The 23,833-nt window shown below is 41.3% G+C and overlaps 1 protein-coding gene across 3 annotated transcripts in view; it reads right to left on the bottom strand.

Annotated features, from left to right (window-relative positions):
- The window catches only part of btbd7 (BTB (POZ) domain containing 7), a 134,757-nt gene that overhangs the window by 40,297 nt on the left and 70,627 nt on the right, over nucleotides 1-23,833 (bottom strand). For all 3 annotated transcript variants that reach the window (XM_042321772.1, XM_024420591.2, XM_042321771.1), the window contains exons 2-3: nucleotides 19,208-19,432; nucleotides 11,862-13,004 (exon numbers count right to left, since the gene is read on the bottom strand). In XM_042321772.1, coding sequence (XP_042177706.1) covers nucleotides 11,862-13,004; nucleotides 19,208-19,289 — 1,225 coding nt within the window. In that variant the 5' untranslated portion in view covers nucleotides 19,290-19,432. The remainder of the gene's footprint in view (nucleotides 1-11,861; nucleotides 13,005-19,207; nucleotides 19,433-23,833) is intronic.

The raw sequence follows: 23,833 nt of genomic DNA, 5'->3' as shown, positions 1-23,833 counted from the left end.
TCTTATGGCTCTTACCCAGAGCAACTTACAGTTAGTGCATTCATCTTAATACAGCTAGGTGGGACAACTACATATCACAGGTATAGAAAAGGCACATTTTCCTCAGTCAAGTTCTTTTTATTTTTCAACATCCATTCAAATTATAATAGTTCCTCACAGTATTTGAAAAATCTTCCCAACACTCCCCTGTGATAATCAGTGTCATTGATAAATAGGCTGTGGACATGTTGCATGCATTTGTTTCGATTTTAATTACTGTTCATTTAAATCGTCATACTACAGCATAGTTGTCCCCTTTATACTTTGAAAGACGGGTGCATTTGCGTATGTGAGTTCACTGATCTTTAGGCCTATGTCCATTCAGAAAGTTTTCTAAAGTAGCCATTTTAAACAAGAATCAAATGCTCCTGTCATGATTTAATCTTGGAAAAGGCCATTTTTCAGTAGTTTAGGCTACATTATTTTTCTCATTACGGCATCCTCTCTTTGAAGAACGGTCAAATGTCCGCAGCAGTAGGGTTTGTGACAATATGTAAATATTTCAGGAAAAGTGGGAGAAAACCCATCGGACTTAATTTGAATGGTTTTGAGCGTCTAAATAGGATCTGTATTACATTTTTTTATATGCAGAAAAGCCAACAGACAAGGTACAGTAGGCATCTCTTTATTTTGACTCCATTAATGTTGTCAATACAAAAACCTGACAGATCCTCTACAACCTGGCATTTCTTTAATTTATTTATTCATATTTAAGTAATAACCTGAATAATAATGAAATTCTGTGATAATAACGTAAGGTAATGGCTTGTTTCAAATAGGTTTTTATTAAGAAGCATATCCATGTAAACAAACATAATTGTGACCTGGTTTTAGCTACCCAAAGCTTTTACTTGTGACATATAGTTAAATGCATTAAAGAGGAACAATAAGGACATATTGAAGATGCGCATTCTCATCCCCAGAATATTTATATATGCCTATTTAATGATAAAGCTTAGAACATGAACAACTTCCTAGTTAAGAACACTATAACAATATGGATGAAAATGAAACGTATTCTACAAAAACCAATATCACTCCCTAAAAACTCAACCTTTTGGAACAATCCTTCGATAGCTTTTAAGAATTCACTGATAAATTGGTCCACACGGAAACTAAAGGCATAGAAACCTGTAAATCACTTGGTACATTTATTTCCATGACAAATTTAAAAAGTAATTTTGGACTGACCAATGTAGATCGTTTATACATGCAACTTAAAAGTTACATATCACAAAATGTGGATTTGAAATCAGAGCAACCTTGAGGGACTCTTATTTGAGTCAGAAAAGGATGTCCATATGATAGGGAAGATATACAAAACCTTGCTGAGAGCAAGTCCAACTGACAGTAATTTAGAAAAAAATATAAACTATTGGAACCAAGGCTTGTAATGACTAATGCTTTCTGGGTATGCTATAAAGTCCAAAAGTTATGGGCGGAGCTAGAAAGTTGTCTGTCAGCATATTTCAAGACATGGCATATGGGGATGTAGTGAGATGCCCAATGGGCTGGACGTTTCTCTGATCACGCATCTTGAAAAAAACGTATGCAAAAACTTGTAAATATATCAAATCAGCCATCAATAACGGAAAAATCTAATGAATATCTTCTTGAAATAGCGTGGGCAACGAGAAACTAAAATTGGTACAATTTAAGGCCACGTGGCAGACAATGCAGGCACTAGAGATGGGGTGTGAGCATGCGGGTCTGGGCAGATGAGATGTAGTCATTGTTTGTGTGCATCTAAGTTGTTGGTATGCATAAGTTTGTATCTGGAGTGGGAAAAATACAAAAATATTATAAAACAAATCATTTCTGCTCGGCATCAGACTAATTTTGTGCTTCAGATGCACTTCTCCACTTGGATGAGAATTCATAAACAGGCATTTAATAGCAAACAGCACACTGATGTGTAGCTACTTTTCTCCTGTACTTTTCTTGGTGTAGCCAACTTTTCTCTGGTAAAATGGAAGATTAACTTTAAGCAAAACATAAAGAAATGTAGCTGGCTACATTCTTTCTATGATAAATATTAGAAATATAAAGCCCTGCATTGTTTTGCAAAAAACACCTTGCTTTTTCATTGTAAACTAATTTACTCCAAATAGTATTGCAATTCTGTTGTCATCTGATGAACGTTAAGCTATTTTCTGCCAAATATGTTGCACTAATGTGAAGGGAAACTATAGTTGCATGCCCCTGATCACTTTACTGAAGAAAAAAATTAAAAAAATAATCATGTTTACCTTCAATATAAAACAAGTGAAATGGTTTAAAACCACAGATTTTTGAAGGTCTGTGGCTTGAAAATGCAGATTTCTGAACCCTGAACGCGACCCGTTGCACTCAATTCTACAGCACAGTACGGTACCATGCAGTCAAAGTTAACAGGTGAACAGAAAAGATTGCTGAGGGGCTCCTGAGTGGCGCAGCGGTCTAAGGCACCGCATCTCAGTGCTAGAGGCGTCACTACAAACCCTGGTTCGATTCCAGGCTGTATCACAACCGCTGTGATTGGGAGTCCCATAGGGTGGCGCACAATTGCCCCAGGGTCATCCGGGTTATGGTTTTTCCATGATAGCCAGTCATTGTAAATTAGAATTGGTTCTGAACTGCCTAGTTAAATAATATATATATATATACAAAAATATTGACGTATGTATGCAACTACTGTAAGTAGCTTACTGTAATAAATAAAATGCTACAGAATTTGCAGGCAGTCCAGCATTATGTTGGGGGAAAAGTAAATGTAAAACTTTGTTGAATTCAAATATTCTGCTGGCAGGTCCACAACAATTACCATTATTAATTGTTTTTTCTTTCAGAAAGTCATAGTCCTTTGTCAAATACAGCATAGGTTAATGAAACAGCTCCAAAAACATGACATTTTCATGATAGAAACTGACGTGGACTAAATTCCAAAAGTTCTAAATTATACAGCAAATAAAGGGCGTTATTGTCACCATAAAAGGTGAACGGAGGGAGTTTCCCAGAAGTTATAATGCGTGTTCACGCACATACCGTTTTTTTGGACAGGTTGGATTTATAATGGGAAACCTGCATATGTATTGTGTATGCCAAGTTAAAGCTCAATTTATTTTATAAGAACCTATATTTTCAGAAATGGCACCCCAGATATTTGGTGTGGAATTTACACCACACTTATTTATAAATTAGGCCCCTGATGTCCCATGTCTGATAAGTCTCCTGATTAGACAGGAAGGACGACATCCAGACCGAGGCCCAGATTTGTGAAAGGGGGAATCTATTAAAAATGGCTTCCACTAAACTGTGTGTGCAAAATATGCAATGGCATATTTATTACAGGTAGATAGGATATCCATTTTCAGCACTGCTTATGTCCTCCAAACAAACCAAACTTCTAGTCTCTTTATATTGCTCCTTCTTTACAGTGAGCATGTGTGAAATAATGGTGAAATAATGGATGTGCCTACACAACTATAAGATATCGATTAACATTGTCATAACAAAATCAAGGCTTTCCAAGTAAGATGAGACAAGAGAAGAGGCAACATTTAAAGCAGCCCAAATCTCCCACTTTCTTCAATAAAGGAATAGAAGATTTGTGCAAAATGGGTGGTGAGTGGTTTGTGTTTGATGTGACAGACGTACGAGAGAACCCTCCCTCCTGGGCCAGACTTGCCCCCGTTTTACAACAAGGTCTCTCCTTGCCAGAACATCAGTTTCTGGCGAGGAGGCTGACATTGGCGCCGTGTGTATTGAACAAGTGTAATGATTCCCCTCGTTGTGCTGAGTGAATTGGAGGCCGACTACCCCCGGTTTGTAGAAACTGGGCTTGGGCTCCGCAGACACATTAATTATCCCTGCCCATCTAACCGTTAGGCGTGCAAGGCGCCACACAGGTGTTAAACTTACGCAGTGGTTCCATTTTTCCAGAGGTCACAACTTCCATTTTGTCTGGGAGGCATTCGGCATGCAGGTGCTAAATCATTCTTCTTAGTGTGTGTGTTTGCATAATATTTTTTTTGTTGCATGGGTCTGTATGTGCGCATGTGTGTAACCACAACTGGATTGTGTAGGCAGTGAGACAGAGATGGAAGTTCTTACATAATGACGATTATAATTGAACACAGAAGTCCATCCAGTAGTTTAAAAAAACATGGGATACATTTATTTTAGCTGATAGCTGATACTTCCTCAAGTTTGACTTCTAGGCTTTCATGTCAGTCTGCTCTGGCTTCAGCATGGACAGTGTTCCTAATAATCTACAACAAACTTGGGAATTAAAATGTCCCCACTTTAAGGGCATTTAACAGAGATGACAGTAGTAATCCTAAGACTTAGCATACAGTATTAGGTTTTCATGGGCCATCTATCATTCTTCAGGAAAGGCTTCTTCCCTTCCTGTGTACCTGTTGATAGAAATACAGAGCTCTCCCTCGGCTCGACGCACGTTCTCCAATTGAGCTAATCTGTAAAGCACCAAGCATTCACCGCTCAGTGGACATGCTCTCACTGACTTCCTCCCTAGCTTCTGTGAATTCCCACCTGTCTCTAGAGACTCGCTCTCAGTTAATCTGACTCGTAATGCTTAACGCTGGGCAATTCAGTGATAGACTGGCGCTGCCGCCAGAGTGGGGGCCATCGATCGAGCCTTATCCAAACTGACCGGATCGCTGAGCGTGAGTTCTCTAGATCTCACACGCTGAGGGTTGCGGGGGGGGGACTCTCTGATTTAGATCCATAACTCATTCCATTCCAACATGGATGGCCAGGGGTGGGGGGGGTGATTATCCATCTGCTCAGAGGAGTCGGCGTACTGGTGTGCTTTGTTCAAAAAAGTTCTGCTCCCTTTAGAGATGAGCCTGTGAAGTGTTTCCCAGATACGATTGGGCCTTTGCTCTAACAGTCTTATGGAGATAGTTCACCTCTGTAGCCCATCTGTGTTGCTTTGTTCCTTTCGCTTCATCGGTAATGTATTATATATTTTTTGAAGCAACAGTTTCAGTAGTGTCACCATCCGATCTTATCCATATGGACAGCTTTCTGGGAGATAGCCATGAAAAATAACTTTGATGTTGCATAAGGTGATTTTGTCATACTTTGCTGGCTTCCAATGGCCAGTGCCCAATTAACATTTACAAGTCTAGCGGCGTCAACATTGAGAAATCGTGGACTGACCAGACCTCCTCCATGCAGTGCTTTCCAGGCCAGCTGGGAAATCAATGAAGCAGTTTAGATATAGCAGTGAACTACTAGTTTTACATGAGTTGTGTTATACTCAAAGCATCAATTAATTCATACCTTAGTACCTATTGCCTTTCATAGCATTCTCACAGGTGGTGTAGTCATTAACACATGTAACACATATGTTATGTTGGAAATCAGATGAACATGCAAACTGCTATTAACAAGTCATGGAATTAGGTGTATTTGAAATGTCACACAGATTTTTTTGCCAGGGTTTAAAACTGTAGGTTCGCTTACCTTACATCTTTGACTATGAAGATTAGCCTACGTCATGAGCAATTTGTTTTTGCGCATTTACCCAGGTGATATGAAAGTGCAGTTGGGAGCTGCCTAATGTTCCTCATGAAGCTACACCAGGGTTTTGCTTTGCAAAACCTTGTCATTTGAATGAGCCACCACTAAATCGAAAGCCTCTTTATGACAACTAAGGCTGACCCTGGAGAACAAACACTTGTGCTGAATGGGAGATTAAATGTAATTTGAAGTTACTGTAAGAGCTTGATAACAGTTTTGAAGTGAAATGGTAGTGTGCAGTCAGCTACTATAAACTAACATCAGAGAAAAGCCATTCATGGTGACTATTCCTTTGTACATCAGTCACAAACAACCGCATATAGAGGTTTTGGTTTAGGGAGAAATGTCCAGTGTGACATCTCTCTATAGAGACTCCAGATTCTAGTGAAAGGATGAAACTGAATGAGATGGAACAGGATTGAGATGTAGCCGACAGCATGCAGAGCGCAAAACAATGAGACAGACTGTGAGGTACTCAATGAGGCAGCAATGAGACCCAGTTTGACAGCGGCTGAGTGAGACGGTGGCTCCGCGGGTTATTTCTGTCTGAGTCCCTTTCTCACTCAGCATCTAATTGCCCAGATTCTACCTCTGTGAGATGCCAATGAGACAATGAGTGAACAGCACAACAAAATGAGACACCTGGAGTCTGAGACAAAATTGGAATAGAAAGACACTGAATTAGCACACTATTGAGACAGTGTGATGGGTGAGTGGCTGAGACAAAGCAGCTGGCTGTGGCAGCAGGCTGGGCTGAAAGCACTTCATCTATAGACGAGGGTGGGCTGCTTTGGTTCCAGCAAAAACCTAATAACCTGTTACCTGAGGAGACATATCCAACAGCAAAGATTAAGAGAGGTCTTAATATTCACATCTATATCAAACACACACTCATTTGTGACTGTGTGTGATGGAGATGTGAATATGTGGGGATTTCAAGGGTGATAATTATAAAGACAGAGTTTGAAACAGAAGTTCAAATCAGAACAGTGTATTTTTTGGGGGCTGTATTTTATGTTTTTGAATAATAAAAGTTAATGATTTGCTTTATGGGTAGTGTGTGACCCTAGGGTAGCAACACATACACAAAAGTATATGGACACCCATTCAAATGAGTGGATTTGGCTATTTTAGCTACACCCATTTCTGACAGGTGTATAAAATCGAGCACACAGCCATGAAATCTCCATAGACAAACATTGGCAGTATAATGGCATCTCATAGACAAACATTGGCAGTATAATGGCCTTACTGAAGAGCTCAGTGACTTTCAACATGGCACGTCACATGATGCCACCTTTCAAACAAGTCAGTTCACAAAATTGTGGCCCTACTAGAGCTGCCCCGGTCAAATGTAAGTGCTGTTATTGTGAAGTGGAAACGTCTTGGAGCAACAACGGCTCAGCCGCAAAGTGGTAGGCCACATAAGCTCACAGAATGGGACCGGCGAGTGCTGAAGCGCGTAAAAATATTCTATCCTCGATTGCAACACTCACTACAGAATTCCAAACTGCAGGAAGCAAAATCTGCACAAGAACTGTTCATCGGGAGCATCATGAAATGGGTTTCCATGTTGGAGCAGCCGCACACAAGCCTAAGACTATCATATGCAATCCCAAGCGTCAGCTGAAGTGGTGTAAAGCTCGTCGCTATTGAACTCCGGAGCAGTGGAAACTCAGTCTATGGAGTGATGACTCACACTTCACCATCTGGCAGTTTGACAGACAAATCTGGGTTTGTCGGATGTCAGGAGAACGCTACCTGCCCCAATGCATAGTGCCAACTGTAAAGCTAGGTGGAGGAGGAATAAAGGCCTGTGGCTGTTTTTCATGGTTCGGGCTAGGCCCCTTAGTTCCAGTGAAGGAAAATCTTAACGCTGTAGCATACAATAGACGATTCTGTGCTTCCAACTTTATGGCAACAAGTTGGGGAAGGCCCTTTCCTGTTTCAACATGACAATGCCCCCGTGCACAAAGAGAGATCCATACAGAAATGGTTTGTCGAGATCAGTGTGGAAGAACTTCACTGGCCAGCACAGAGCAGCAGGAGGGGGGGCACCTCCATATTAATGCCTATGATTTTATGAGATAATAATGTGGTGTCCACATAGTTTTGGTCATGTAGTGTACATTCTAAGTGATACCAATGGGTCTTTCTCCATTCTGAATGTTGTATACTGTTCAATTCAACCAAAAACTATTATCAGCTATTGCTGCATTTCCTGGACTCTTGAGATAATTTCCACACTTCCACATAGGGCTGCACGGTATTGGCAAACATTCTAGGCCTCATCTTTAACCAAATGTTGCAATTGTAATTTGACTTTGATTTAGAGCAAAACACTTAGGTGAACTGAAAAATAATGATTATTGTAATTTTATAGTTAGAATATAATAGTGAGCACTTTGCATAGTGTGGTTTGAAATGACAATGAATGAAAATGACAGGGAGGAGTTATTGTGACAGGGTACAAACCAAAGTGTTGATAAGTGTTTCCTAGGGGACCATACACATTTACATTTTAGTAATTTAGCTGATGCTCTTATCCAGAGCGTCAACCTTTGGCTACATTGAATGCTCGCTTAGCTACTTCATAGCTTCGTAGCTAACATATTCATGCTTTGCGTATTCCTCTTTGATTTAGAAGACACTGTTGCACAAACATGCTGATGTAGGTCTACACCATCACTGGTATTATCAGGCTGTATGGCTAGTTACGTTTGCTCTGACTCATCACATTTATTATCTAGCTACCTAGCCAGCTATTAACAAGATTTAGGCCCAACTTGCTAAGAAAAGAAACTGTTTACAGATGTAAGAATAAATCTGTTTGCAGATGTAAGAAACACAAACTAATAGTGTAATTATAGAATGCTAGTGGATTTAAATATAAGAAGCAACCCACTTCTGCTGCATTGACCATGCAAACTGAACGCAAGTGTCTTGTGGTCAAGCAACAACAAATGCACTCCTTGAGTGACAGGAGGCGGGGCTAGGTCTGTGTGGAAAGCAGCATGGAGAGAGAGCAGAGAGAAATGTAAACTGTAAAAATGGACATTATACACAGCATACGACATTTAACAAAACTAACATTCAAATACCGTTCTAAAAGGTAAATTATAAACTGCATGGTTCGAGCCCTGAATGCTGATTAGCTGACAGCTGTGGTATATCAAACCATATACCACAGGTATGACAAAAGCTATTTTTACTGCTCGAATTACATCGGTAACCAGTTTATAATAGCAATAAGACACCTCAGGGGTTTGTGGTATATGGCCAATATACCACGGCTAAGGGCTGTATCCAGGCACTCAGCGTTGCGTCGGCAATAAGAACAGCCCTTAGCCGTGGTATATTTGCCTTATACCACACCCCCTCGGGCCTTATTGCTTAAGTAAAAACCCAAACCAGTCCGTGCATTAATACCGGTATATCGTAAAATACGGTGTACCACCCAGCCTTCATTGATCATAGCATGAGTCTACCTGACCGTTTTTTCTAGACTCAACTAGAAGGCCTGTTTGATAACACCCTAGCTGCGAGGCATGCAAGACAAGACATTGTGAGATACAGATTACCAAAACATAGGCGCACGGCTCTTTCTGCCTGCTCCCACCTCTCCCTCTTACGCTGGCTCACCTGCTCTTTCTCTTCGCTAATGATGCAAGTGTGTGTTCAGTCTTTGGTCTGTTGCGTGTAGAATATCCTAGCCAATTCATTGAATAGGGCTCCAGTGTGGCACAGCGGTCTAAGGCACTGCATCTGTCTTAGGCTGTCATTGTAAATAACAAGTTGTTCTTAACTAACTTGCTTAGTAAAAAAAAAGGTTAAATAAAATGTAAAAAATGATAGGCCCTGCTGTACTGAAGTTGTGAGACACTGCAAATCAATAGATAGGCCTAGTGCACAGTTCTGACTGTGTGCCTGGTGGTCGATCTGCCTATACTGTGCCCCTTCCCCCTCTCTCTGTCCTTTGATAGCTTAGATGCAAGTGTTTGTGTTCTTGGAAGTATGGCAACTAAGTCTCCTCCGGTTCCAAAAATACTGAATGGGATAATAGTAGGAGACGACGTGCAAGGAATTCATTATTTTGAAGTCGACTCTCTACCATTATGTCATTGTCGTCAACAGTTGTAAAAATGGCAGAGAAAGGCAAGGACACCAGCGAAGTCCTGTATAGCAAAACTTTGAGAAGTTAAGAATTAAATGCTAACTTTGGGAGGTGGAATTGAGGTGCAATTCTTAACCATCTGAAAGGGAAGCACAGACACAAACCGTGAATTCACAATGCAGCTGAAAAATTGTCAGTTTGTCACATCCCTAACATTTCTGAAAACGTTTGAAACCCTACCTCATCAAAGAGTATCTTAAATAAGACACCTCAATCCCCCCCCCCAAAAAAATATAATAATAACTGCAAGTCTTTTTCTATACTAGCAGACTCTGCTGATAACTTCTTTATTGAGGAAAATGTACTACAACTCTGGATTGTATCACCTCGTTATCTTAAAGCTGGAATCGCTTATTTAACAATAAAGCGGTCACCCACCTGTGTTTTGGTAAATTGCTGAGAATGGGCCTGGAGAAATGTAACCACTCAAATTCAAAGTGAGAGCTATGTATGCAAGGACTGACCATCAATGATATCAACATTATAGTATTAACCATGTTTTGAGGATATAGCTACACTTTTTATTTACAAACATTGGAGTATAATGAACATATTTTGGGTTGTGCTAGGGTACAACTCATGAGGCATTTCAATTATATCCTTCAATAATCAATGGGTAGCCTATATAGCATTAATTTATAGGTCCAAAAATGGATGTAGCAACTATGAATTCTAGTTTTAAGGTGAATGCACCAACAAAGTCGCTCTGGATAACAGCATCTACTAAATTACTCAAATGTAAATGTAATTAACTCTTATGGAGGGACAAACTCCAAATACCACAATCCTCTTGACGTCTTGTTTTGCACCCATAACTCTGCCCTGTCATCCACCTTCCTTAAACACAACTATGTGTACTATGACACATTAAAACTTTCCATTGAGAAAGTGAAAAACTGAAGTAATCCTTAAAATAATGTAATGACAAATGGTTGCTTTGCCTAGCCTTGCTGTCACTAGCAGAATGGGATATTTCGAATTGAAAACCAAAAGCTAGAGGAGAAAACATTAGAAAAGATTACAGGCACCATCAGATCGATATCCATTACCTATTGATGCTGACGGGGAGGCAAACTGAATCCTTACATGGAGATCGGCAGTGATTGTACTGTGACCTGAAAGCAATCATTTTTTTTTTGCTTTCTAGGGAAACGTTTCATTGTCTACCTCAAAATGTCAGGGACAGCATGGCTGTGCTGGTCTTGGTGGATTCCCTAAATAAACAACAAAAATAAAATCCATCGACAAAGTGAAACGAGTTAAATCAAACCTGCAATGGATTAAGCATCATTCATGTTGGCAAGGTTTATTTTATTTTACCTTTATTTAACTAGGCAAGACAGTTAAGAACAAATTCTTATTTTCAATGACAGCCTACTGGGGAATAGTGGGTTAACTGCCTTGTTCAGGGGCAGAACGACAGAGAACGACCTTGTCAGTTTGGGGATTCGATCTTGCAACCTTTCGGGTACTAGTCCAACACTCAAACCACTAGGCTACCTGCCGCCCCAGGGAGGAGGGTCACATAAATATAAATCCTCCTCCCTGACTAATCCATTCTCGACCAGCTTTTTGAATAAGAGGAGATAGGCCTTATTCAGAAATCACAATGCTTAGCCTAAGTGTTTACTTCCAATGCCCAAAAGGTGTATGTGTGTGTCAGTCTTTACCTAGATTCATTTCCAAGAGGGTCGTAAACACAAAGCTACATCATTGATTGAAACCCAAACTCTTAAGGAGATGTCCATCAAGCCTGTACAATTTGTCTGACCATTGAGGCCATTAAAAAAAACATAGGCAACAACAACGTCCACTGAGATTGCAACGTCGAGACATGTTGAAACTCTGTACTCCCTCCTCCCTAAAGAGTTGGATCTCAACTGGTACCAAAAAGAGCCACAATAGAAGGAAAGTGCTAACATCTGACTTAAGAGCTACAGGGAATTCCTTTACTACATTAATCACTGCATGGAGTGCTACAACAGCCGCTCCTTCCCCAGTTCCCAGCCCCCCTAGCCTCCCTCTAAAAAAAGCTTGTGAATTCATTAGGTAAACAAAAGGTGAGGTGAGGTTAGCGAACAGGATACATAGGGGAGCAAATCAGGGCTCTGAGACTCACCTTGGGCCAACATGCTGAACTCCAAGAAGAGGGCAATGTGGTAGAGCTCCATTGCCTCCTCAGCACGACTGGCAACCCCCCTGCCTCCGGCCACCAGGGCCTGCACCTCCCCCAGACTCCCCGCTGAGGGGCTTCCCCTCAGCACCAGTGCTAGCTCCACAGCGTCCGTGTACATGCAGTGCAAGATGACACGGGCATATTTCTTGGGGATGATGGACTCATCCAGGATGATGCGTGTGGGCGTCTGCAGAGCGCGCTCTGTGATCTCCTCGCCGGTGCGGATGCGCCGCTGCAGGAGGTTCCGGAAGAAAGGAGAGCGGGCCGAGAGGACCGCTTTGTGGGCGCGCAGCTCTTCGTCCGCGGTTCCTTGGGTGACCGGTCCTCCTCCTACACCTCCTCCCCCAGCTGCTACCCCAACAGCAGGCCCGGCACTGAAGACCTCCACCAGCTCCGAGTCAGATGAGAAGCTGAGCAGTGAGTCGTAGAAGCACATGTGCTCGCAAAGGCCATGCATGTCCTCCTCCAGTGAGCTGGGTGTGCCAAACTCTTCGCTCAGGCGCACCAGCACGTCCATGTTCCGCAGCCGCGCATCCACCTCTGGGCCCAGCTCGCCCGTGTACAGGTAGTGCAGCAGTGCCGAGAACATGGCCGCGTCCATGCCTGCTGTGCCCACGTCCAGGAGCACCTCAGCACCGTAGCCTGGCGACGACGACAGCAGCGTCTTGAAGAAGGGGCAGCGGGCAGCCAGCACAGCACGGTGCGCAGGGAAGCAGGAATCCTGGAAGATGAGGTCCACGTCCGTGCAGTACTTGTGCTGGTAGAGGGCGGCCAGGTCGCGCTGCAGGCTCCGGGCCTCAGCCCGCGCCAGTCCCGCCTGCAGGTTCAGCTCCTTGAGAGCTGCTGTGCCCTCGTATTCCTCAACCAGGGCATTTGCGTCACGCACATCCCAACATGAGAGGAGCTCGCGCATCTGTCGCACGTGGTCGGCCGAGCGGCTGGACTTGCGGCGCTTGATGAATCTCCTCCTGAGAGTGGCTAGGCCCGAGCTCTTCTTCTTCTTGTCCTGGGGCTTCTCGGGGCCAGACTCCAGGCTGTAGAGCTTCCCCTCTCCTCCATAGCCCTGGGAGCCATAAGAGGATGTCCCTGAAAGGAGACAGTAACATACAGAATTGGTGGGTGAGCAACAGAGTAGTAGTCTACGAATTAGATTTAATAATAATCCATAAATAATGATGAGCCAACTTATAATTCATGTTATATATATATCTGGTTTTAGGGCAAATCCCTGACTGAGATAAGATATCAACCTTTTAACTCAGGGTTTTTTTAGGATAAAAAAAAGAATCAAAAGTTTCCAACCAAAAAATGGAGAAGCCCTCTTGGCCGCAGAGACAAATTTTGCCCCTTTAAAGCAAATTTCCTGCTATTCTACACATTTTGCCATGGTTTATGTCATGTTCCATTTGAGTGACTCAAACATTATAACAAAATCAATAGGGGCCCCCATGCCATGGCAAAAAAACCTGCTGAATTTTAATTGGTGATTGTTAGTTCTGAGAAGACAATCTTATTTAAAAGGTCCAATTAACCATTTTTGAAATAATTTTTAAGAGGATTAAAGAGGAAGTTGACCTAAAAACCAAAATGTCCCAAGTGATTACATGTTTTGAAACTGTACTGAATAAAAATAAAAACATAACATGCCAAGGGCCCGTGTTTCATGAGCTGAAATAAAAGAACCCAGAAATGTTTCATTTACATAAAAAGCATATTTAACTGAAATTGTGGACAAATTTGTTTACATCTCTGTTAGTGAGCATTTCTCCTTTGCCACAGATACACCTTGTGCTGGGGACAATAAAAAGGCCACTAAAATGTGCAGTGTTTCCACAACAATGCCACAGATGTCTCAAATTTTGACGGAGCATGCAATTGGCATGCTGACTGCAGGAATATCCTACAGAGCTGTTGCCAGATAATTTAATATTAAGTTCTATACCATAAACCGCCTCCACGTTGTTTTAAAGAATTTGGCAATATGTCCAACCGGCCTCACAACCATTACAGCTCAGGACCTCCACATCCGGCATCCGGGTGCTGAGGAGGACTTATGTCGGTAATACTCATTCTGATTGGCTGGGCCTGGCTCCCCAGGGGGTGGGCCTATACCCTCCAAGGCCCACCCATGGCTGCGCCTCTGCCCAGTCATGTGAAATCCATAAATTAGGGCCTAATTAATTTATTTCAATTGACTGATTTCCTTCTATGAAGGGTAACTCTTTGAATTTGTTGCATATTCCGTTTATATTTTTGTTCAGTGGAGTTTGTCTTCTCCCCCCCTCTTTCCCTGCAGTCTAGAACTGGAAAGCCACAAAAACAGGTCACGTAACTCTTTGTGCACTGGTAGCTTTGCTCCATTGTCAGTCAAAGAGCGATTAAGAAATATAGGAATTGTGGATGAATCCAATTTGAATTTTTATCAAAAGTACTATTGGTTTTGAACCAGGAAATGTGTACTTTTCCACCTAAAATGATTGCAATTATTTCTATATCATTATTTCATGTTGACTGCTGACTGCAACAGTGGAGATGGGTAACAACTCTGCATGTGTGCTCTCATGGGGCAACTCTGACGTATATGGCCTTACTTGGAACTTGACGTCACAGATGTGAGTTTAATAGGAGGGGGTTGGCTGCACTTTATATAAGATATCTAGGGAAGGCACAAAATGTCACTGTTTTCCATTGAAAGACAGACAGATGCAGAAGGAAACACTCCTACAGACAATTTTGCCAATCTATGTGTGTGTAGTAAGCACTTCATCGATGACTATGAAAGAGCCTAAATTCAAAAATGTATAAAATTGTTTTTCCTCACCCATCAACACACAATACCCTATAATGACAAAATTAAATCATGTATTTTTTGCAAATTTATTAAAAATTAAATACAGAAATCTAATTTCTATAAGTATTCACACCCGAGTCAATACATTGTGGAAGCACCTTCGGCAGCAATTACAGCTGTGAGTCTTTCTGAGTGAGTCTCTAAGAGCTTTCCCACACCTGGATTGTGCAACATTTGCCATTATTCTTTTCAAAATTCTTCAATCCTGGTCAAATTGGTTGTTGATCATTGCTAGACTATTTTCAGGTCTTGCAATAGATTTTCAAGTAGATTTAAGTCAAAACTGTAACTTGGCCACTCAGGAACATTCACTGTCTTAGTAAGCAACTCCAGTGTAGATTTGGCATTAAGTAAATATTCCCATGGACTGGATCTGGTGAGGTGCCAAAATACAGAGGCGCTTTTGAGAAAGGGCAAAGCGAGTTTGCGGAGGCAAGTAGTCTAATCATTGCAGTTCGAGTTGATCTTATTGTGTTGTAGCCTAGACGCTCTACCAGTTAGCATATGTTGAGGATATGGACAGTAATTGTCATCTTACATTGTAGAATAGACAGAATAAAAATGAAAGATGTTGGTGCATTTTAATTACTTAGGATCGGGTCTACTTGCTTTTTTTCATCGTCATCAATATCTGATCTGTTGACAAGCCATTTGCATGACAGCATTTATGCCTTTAACAACTGTATAGCCTTGCGTGACATACATGACCCCAGAAACAACCTGGGATATGTCTATTTGGTTGCATGTATTCTGGTCTACTGTGTATTCATAACCCCCACTTCCCGCTGTCGATAGTGGCCATGAATATCCTAAAAATATAATTACTTTTAGTTCCATGGTCAATATTTTATTGAAGATAATAAACAAAATCGGCAGACCTCCAGTAGTACTCTTCATCACTTGCGTATATTTCATTGTCAGACATGTTTGTAGGTTGTTGTCAACAGAGCAGAGTTAGCAGTGTACAAAGACATCACATGACCCATTTTTGCAGCTTTCCAGTTCTAGACTGCAGGGAAAGAGAAGGGGAGAAGGCAAACTCCACCTAACGAGTTTCAATGTATGGAATCACCTAGAGAATTTAGGATTTTAGGTCAACTTCTCCTTTAAGTACCTCATTGTGATTGTTTTACATTAAAATGGTGCTAATCACCTGTAAGGTCAGTGTCCAATTACTGCAAATTCTTAAAAGGCTTTCATCTTATGGCAATGCCAAACATGACATTTTATTAATTTGAAATACCTAGAAATTAACATTACTTGAAACACTTTGTGGCAGCCACTATGAAAGGAAGGAATGGTCCCCCAGCCATTGCTCGAAATTAAGGTCGGCCCGTCGGCCCCAAAAAAGATATGTCTGGGACAGTTAAAAACAGACTGGGACAGTTCTGGGACAATAGATGCTAAATTAATACAACCACTGTACATCACATATTAGGCTGATGCAACAGATCAGAACTTTTATAAGTGCAGCAATGCGCACACAGCAGTAGGCTATGCACAAATGTTCCAAAATGCAATTAGCAGGGGGGAAAAAACATTCTCAAAAGCACACTGCACATACCAGTTTCATGTGAAAGAGATGAAAACAATTGATTAGAAATGTATAAATGGGGAGATGTAAAGATGCAACAACTAGCATGGGTTGCTAATATGACTAGGATTGTGCATTTGGCTGCTGGACAATTTAAGAAAGTTTAATTGAAAATCAATAGAACACAAGATAAATCCTGGTTTCAATGGCATATGAGGAAGTGTTCATAAAATAATTTCCTCAACATTTCTATGGTCGGATTTTGTCTGGGCTACTTTCAAACAAGACATGCCTCGTAAAATGACATAAAACATCTAGGTTTTAAACAATTTAACCATATACTTAATTGTTTAAAAATGCGGACTGCCTCCGCTCAGATTGCAAGGTGGGTGATGTGGGTGCGGAACGGGCACTGGCCTTCTCTCCTTTCTTGTAACCATTTCATCTGAATGAACCATGCCTTGTGAGCCTATGTTGAAAGAATAAAGCCTTTAGACGTTAATGTTAATTATCCTACATTATTAAAAAAACAAGTATTTTAATTTGGGACGGTTCATTTTCAATTTGTGACGGTGGAAATTCCACTTCAGGACGATTCTGGGATGATGAAAAGGAGTTACTCTCTCGAGCCCTGCATCCCCAGCTGGTGTTCACTGCCGAATGCCAATTACAGAATATTTTATGAAAAGTTCCGGTCCAAATCGTTGTCCTAATAAACAAAATGTGAACAACTTTGTTCACAAGTTGATTGCTTTTAAATTAAGATTTGTACAATTTCAATTAAAGCCCTTGTGCAAGATGTGGATCAGACTTGTATGTTAGAATATCAATACGTTTCTAAACAATTCTACATTAATATGGACGCTACCATGAATCGTGAATAACGATGAGTGAGAAAGTTGGACACAAAAATATCATACCCCCAACAAAAAAATGGAACCTCCCCAGCTACTGCAATGGTGAGAAGGTTAGCATATCTTGGGGGTATGACATTTGTGCATCTGTAACTTTCTCAATCATCATTACTCACAATCAATTCAGGACTATCCATAATCATGGTAGAATCCACCTTAATGTAGAAGTATTTAGAAACATATTTTATTCTTATTTACAATAAAGGTGACTCCAAAATTACACAATACATTATTTACCATTCATTTCTATTGCGCACAAAATAACCTGAAACACAACCAAAACAAACAGTAAATGCATCCAACAAGTTGGTAGAGTCACAAGCTTGATGTAATCATTGCATGCTAGGAATATGGGCCAAAATACTAAACTGTTGACTACATTAACACACAAGTGAATGTTCCCATACATTTGGTAAACGGTTCACCCGATATGGATGACAATACCCTCAAATTAAAGCTGACAGTCTTGCACTTAAACCTCAGTCATTTCAAATCCAAAGTGATGGAGTACAGAACCAAAACAACAACAAAGTGGTCATTGTACCGATACTTTTGGAGCTCTCTGTACTTCCATATATTTTTTAAAACTTGTACCGGAGTACCTTCAGATGAGTCTTGTGAGGAGGGTTATGTTCATTCTAGAGCAAAACAACATGTACGTGTTTGTGAGACTCACCTTTCCATAGAGGAGTCATATTAAGGCGTCAGTACGGCTGGCGGCTAGCCAAAGTCAGTTAGGCGAACTGAACGAGTGTGCCACCATACTCCCTTAAAAGACCTTCACTTGAGAAATTAGAAAGTGGCAATAGTACTGTTTCTCCATTTTGAGACACCATAACAGTATATACTTCTTCAAAATAGTTAGAATTAATGTAAGATAACTCAAGAAATCTTTTATTAATTTTGACGTTTCTGCAGAGGAGATTTTTACATCTAACTAAGATGTTTGATGCAGTATTTCGCAATGAAAAAATGAGCATGAAAATGAGTCGTCTCTCGTTGAATGACAACAGACTTTATTGAAGAATCCCTACTGTTGACCAATCACAGACGAAGCGGCGTAGACTTCGGATACAGACTTCTGCTTGCATCAAGAAAGAAAAAAAGTGCCTGAACAGCAAAAAAAATGTTTTATCGAAGTCGAAAACCAACAAAAACGTCACAAAATGTCTTCATAATAAATGCACAAACTCTCCCAAACTGTTTTGGCTAGGAAGCATTTGGAAGCCTTTAATGTGTAACCCAAACTGTTCGGACGCTACAGACAGAAATGGGCAGATCTGCAGTACCGACTTCAGACAAGTCCTGTGACGCTTGTTAGGGGTAGTAGCGCAAAATGGAGAACACCATCGTGTTCGTGAGAGTCTCATCTTTCTATCAGGTCACCTTTCTGACATAATATTTCATAGGCCAAACCGTTCGGGCGCTACAGACGATTTCGTGAGAAGACACATTTTTGGGATATCTCATGGTCTGACAAAAACCGCTGTAGCTCTGCCACCGCAGATGCGGAAGGGCGATATTGGCGGATGCAGTGGATTGAGACGCATCCAATAAATAAAAAGATATCTCTATCTTAGACGGATTTTGATGGGGATTTTTTTTATTATAATAAGAATTCCACGGGGCCAAGGAAATCGACTCTAGGGGGGTTTTGAAAAACGAGATTAATGCCTTGGCTTTGCCTTTTAGTAGACTTCTCTCAACCGAAAGACTGTTGATCTTTGATTGTTTTACCAAACAAACTAGAAAACATAGGCTACTACGCAACTATTTATTTTTTATAAAAGTAGGCAACAATACATTAGTACCCCCATTCAGTCACCTATTGTGAAGCATCATTTTTGTTCTGCTGTGAATGTTCAGAGTGACCTTAGTTGTTTTAAAACCAATAGGCTACATTTTCACATTTAGTTTAAAAGTGGGTTGCATTGGATTCCTTTGACTCCAGCATGAGGGTATAAGGGACAAATACAATAGAAGCACTCACCTATAAACGTCTGCTGGCTCTGTGAGTTGCTACCAAATCGGGGTGAGCACGAATGGGGATAGCTGGAGGCATTGACACCCATCCTCTCCTTCTTCCACTTCTTCTTCACATGGACCGCTGGGGCCACCCTTGCAGTCTCATTCTGCCAGAGCGAAAGTGCCTCCACTCAGAGCCTGGACAGACTCAGAGCTAGGACTTCATGGAGTCTAGCTTTACCAGCCATCCCTGAGAGACACGGTAAAGAGGGACAGTTGGTTAGTTAGTTAGGGCTATCACATTGTCCACAAATCTAAATCAACCCAGGAGCTGTACTCACTAATTTGCTCAGATACATTTTCAACCTCAAAATATTTCATTTTATGGAAATACTGGAAAAACCCTTAAGTGACTAGAGCTTGTCAGTCCCCAGAATTCCAAACCAAAACTTGTCTGCTGCTGTTTGCTTGGCAAGTAGCCTAAGAGTTAAAGCCTTTTAGGGGGGGGGGTAAGTATTGCAATATAAAACCATTTTAAGCTCTTTTTCCCAAAGAGGCTATTGCTACATCCTGATATTTATGTTTCATTTTACAGTCCAATCTAGCACTGCCAGAAACTGCCCAGGGGGTAGCCTGACTTCAGCAGCTTTGGGAGACATCAGGGCTAAACTTCCCTCTTGCTACGTTAACAGGCAGTGAGAAGCATTTCTCTCTGGAAATTTCAACCAGATAAAACTTCTAAGCATATGGCTGGTGGACCACTCTGCAAAATGCTGGCATAGGCTACTCCATCTCCTTCACCCCGAAGTGAATTGTTTTCATTTGTGAAATTCCCTGGAGGGGAGATATAGATGGAGTTCTTGGGTTACCACCACTTGGGTTAGCGCCGCACTTTGTCATCACCGGGCAGGAATGGAAGCAGATGGAGAACACAATTTCATGGCTGAGACAAAATGCGAGGGTACCCTTCATGTATGCTTTGACTGATATGTGGCTTGTGTCTGGAATGCATTTTTTCATTTAAAAAAACTTAAGCCTAAGGCATGGTTTTCAAAACACTACTGTTGACAGTCAGAACTAACCTCTCTACAAGGTAGGTAAAATGCCATGTGATTGTCAGGCTAATTCCTAAAGCATTATACTTAGGCTACTTTTTCACAAATCGATTCCTAAAGTAAAGGGATTTCAGTCACATACCCTATGTTACCCACTTTTCTTCCACATTCATCTAATAGCCTAACTGCTGAGAGTTTGAATGCCCTTTTAGAAATACCTATTCAATAGTATGCATTACAAATAGACTAGATATCAAATTAAATACAGGCAGTATTTATTCTATACAATGTTCATGTATTTCAGTAAAGAAAGAAAATAAAAACATTCCAGCTGCTGATGGTCATTCGTTAAAACATTCTCTTTTCTGACTAACAGTGAAAATATTCAGAGAGAACCCTTGTCATTAAGTCATTGGGTTGGATTTGACATAAGTAGGCAACTTTCTAGACAATGAACACTCCGAATTGGACAGTGTGGTTTTGAAGCAAGTTGCGATTACTTTAAAACTTTCACAAGAATATAAAATAATGACTGCATGCGAAAGGCATAGACTGCACAAATTGCTGAGAGAAATTCTGTCTGGGACAAGGACTATCAATTTGAGTGACATAAGTAGAGAAGGAATAAATTAATAGGCTAGTTCTCTGACTGGTGTGGTGCGCCAAAACAGAAGCTGACAGGTTATGTAAGTGATGCAATGAGGGTGGGAGGCAGAACATTCCATTGGCTATGAGCATCAAGAGCCCTTGCCCTGCCATTGTGATGACCATACTGACTGGCAAAAGGGGCACAATAGAAAATGTTTCCTCATACAAGACAACAACTATGATTCAGAAAATGAGGAAAAAATGGAGCAAAGTGGCTGTAGTTGAGGGGTCACAGCAGGAATGAGGAAACTAGAAGGGTAGCTACAAAGATAGCGCTATTCTCAGCCCAGTGCTTTCTTGATGCCTCCCCCATTTTACCTGTGACTGTCCCGCTTGACTCAACGCCTCACCATATTGATGCTGACAATGTTTACATTGTTCGCTGAGTGGCTGACATACTGCTTTGCCCTCTATGGCTAAGAGAGAAGACCAATTTTGCAGGGACAAAAATCCATTTTTCTTTTTCAAAATAATTGTCAAGCAGGGGTAATGAAATTGTGTCATTCTGAACTTTATCCGCGATACCACAATTATACAAGTAACTGCCAATATAAAGGAAACTCTTGAGTAAATGAGGGATACAAAGAATATTGAAAGCACAGGGTGCTTCCACACAGGAAGTTCCAGACACTTGTAGAATCTATGGACAGGCGCATTGAAACTGTTCTGGCGGCTCAGCGCCCTATAAGACACTTCATATGTTGGTGTTTCCATTATTTTGGCAGTTACCTGTAAAAGCAGGCTACACAGATAATGTACATTTAAAGACATTTAAAGACCCGCATCAATATGTGGACATCTATAAGACACCTAAGTACATTATCTACCTAAGTACCTAGGTGTCTGGCTAGACTGTAAACTCTCCTTCCAGACTCATATCAAACATCTCCAATCTAAAATCAAATATAGAGTCGGCTTTCTATTCCGCAACAAAGCCTCCTTCACTCACGCCGCCAAACTTACCTGAGTAAAACTGACTATCCTACCGATCCTCGACTTTGGCGATGTCATCTACAAAATAGCTTCCAATACTCTACTCAGCAAACTGGATGCAGTTGATCACAGTGCCATCCGTTTTGTTACTAAAGCACCTTATACCACCCACCACTGCGACCTGTATGCTCTAGTCGGCTGGCCCTCGCTACATATTCGTCGCCTGGCTCCAGGTCATCTACAAGTCCATGCTAGGTAAAGCTCCGCCTTATCTCAGTTCACTGGTCACGATGGCAACACCCACCCGTAACACGCGCTCCAGCAGATGTATCTCACTGATCATCCCTAAAGCCAACACCTCATTTGGCCGCCTTTCGTTCCAGTTCTCTGCTGCCTGTGACTTGAACGAATTGCAAAATTCGCTGAAGTTGGAGACTTATCTCCCTCACCAACTTCAAACATCTGCTATCTGAGCATCTAACCGATCGCTGCAGCTGTACATAGTCTATCGGTAAATAGCCCACCCAATTTACCTACCTCATCCCCATACTGTTTATATTTATTTACTTTTCTGCTCTTTTGCACACCAGTATCTCTACCTGTACATGACCATCTGATCATTTATCACTCCAGTGTTAATCTGCAAAATTGTAATTATTCGCCTACCTCCTCATGCCTTTTGCACACAACATATATAGACTTTTTTTTTCCTACTGTGTTATTGACTTGTTAATTGTTTACTCCATGTGTAACTCTGTGTTGTCTGTTCACACTGCTATGCTTTATCTTGGCCAGGTCGTAGTTGTAAATGAAAACTTGTTCTCAACTAGCCTACCTGGTTAAATAAAGGTGAAATAAAAATACAAAATAAATACAAAAAAAATCACTATACTGAGAGCTGTGTTGTTTCTAAAAGGATGTATTTGCGTGTTTTTGGAGCCTTTGTTCATGATTTTTCAGGGCCCCCATACTACAAAACAAGGATGAGGAAGTGATTTGCTGTAAGTTTCTCAAAAACAAGTTAAATCACAATTTGGACCAGTTGCAAAATGGACCTGGGGCTTTCCCACCCGGACCCGATATGCATAATTTATTTTTAATATAGAGACGCATTCCGAACAGACCCAAGGACAACTAGACCCGTTCCGTATAGACCTGGTCGGATCCAGACATGGTCCGATCCGAGTGAGGGAAGCAGCATAAAAGTAATTTAGGCTACTTTACTAAGCGGAGCTGATGAAGCACATGCGGAAGGGTGGTGCCGCTCTAACAGGTGGGGGAAGGGCCGTACTTTGAGCGAGTGACATGGGAAGCAGGGAGGAGGGCGTGAGGGACAGCAACCAAACAAGTCGACTCGCGCCTTAGTAGACTTATAGCTGCCATAGCTAGGTTATTTATCATCATATATGATTACATAGTACCAGTCTTGGACTTCATCAAACCGGGAGAAGCTAGTTAAGCTAGCTAACGATAGCTAGGCTAACTGAGGCTGCAGTGCCTGTGCTTACTCATGCTACAGTTACAAATAATAACTCAATTCAGAATATTAAGTAGCAGCTTGCCTACCTGTTGGCTCTTGGTTTTAGTAGCCTGTCCTTCAGCTAAAATTACATATACCCGAGACCCTTGACAAATCAGATCTGACCCAGACCATTTAGAATTCTGGATCGGCTCGGGTCCTGGATCAGGTCCAGGTGGATCCGTGATGAACAATAGTCTTAGAAAACTTCTACTTCAAGTTCTTTGTCCTACAACTTGCATTTTAAACTGTGGGGACATCCGGGTACGTGGCACCAGATCTTACCCATCCAAGAACACTGTGGCATTGCATTTCTTTCAGGGTGCATTTGAGGGAATTTGATATGAATAACTTATTGCCTAATTTGACTGGGAAAACAGCCCCATAGTCCTTTTCTTTCTCCCAACCTCTTTTTTTCCCCACCCTCACTCTCACAATCATGAACATAGAATCGTCCAAATTACTGGTTCAACAAACAATTTGCAGGGCTGCCAGT

This window comes from Oncorhynchus tshawytscha, linkage group LG05 (genome assembly GCF_018296145.1).
Source record: "Oncorhynchus tshawytscha isolate Ot180627B linkage group LG05, Otsh_v2.0, whole genome shotgun sequence".
Taxonomy (NCBI): Eukaryota; Metazoa; Chordata; class Actinopteri; order Salmoniformes; family Salmonidae; genus Oncorhynchus; species Oncorhynchus tshawytscha.
The sequence above is the reverse complement of the archived record's forward strand: the minus strand, read 5'-3'. Positions and strand labels throughout refer to the sequence as shown.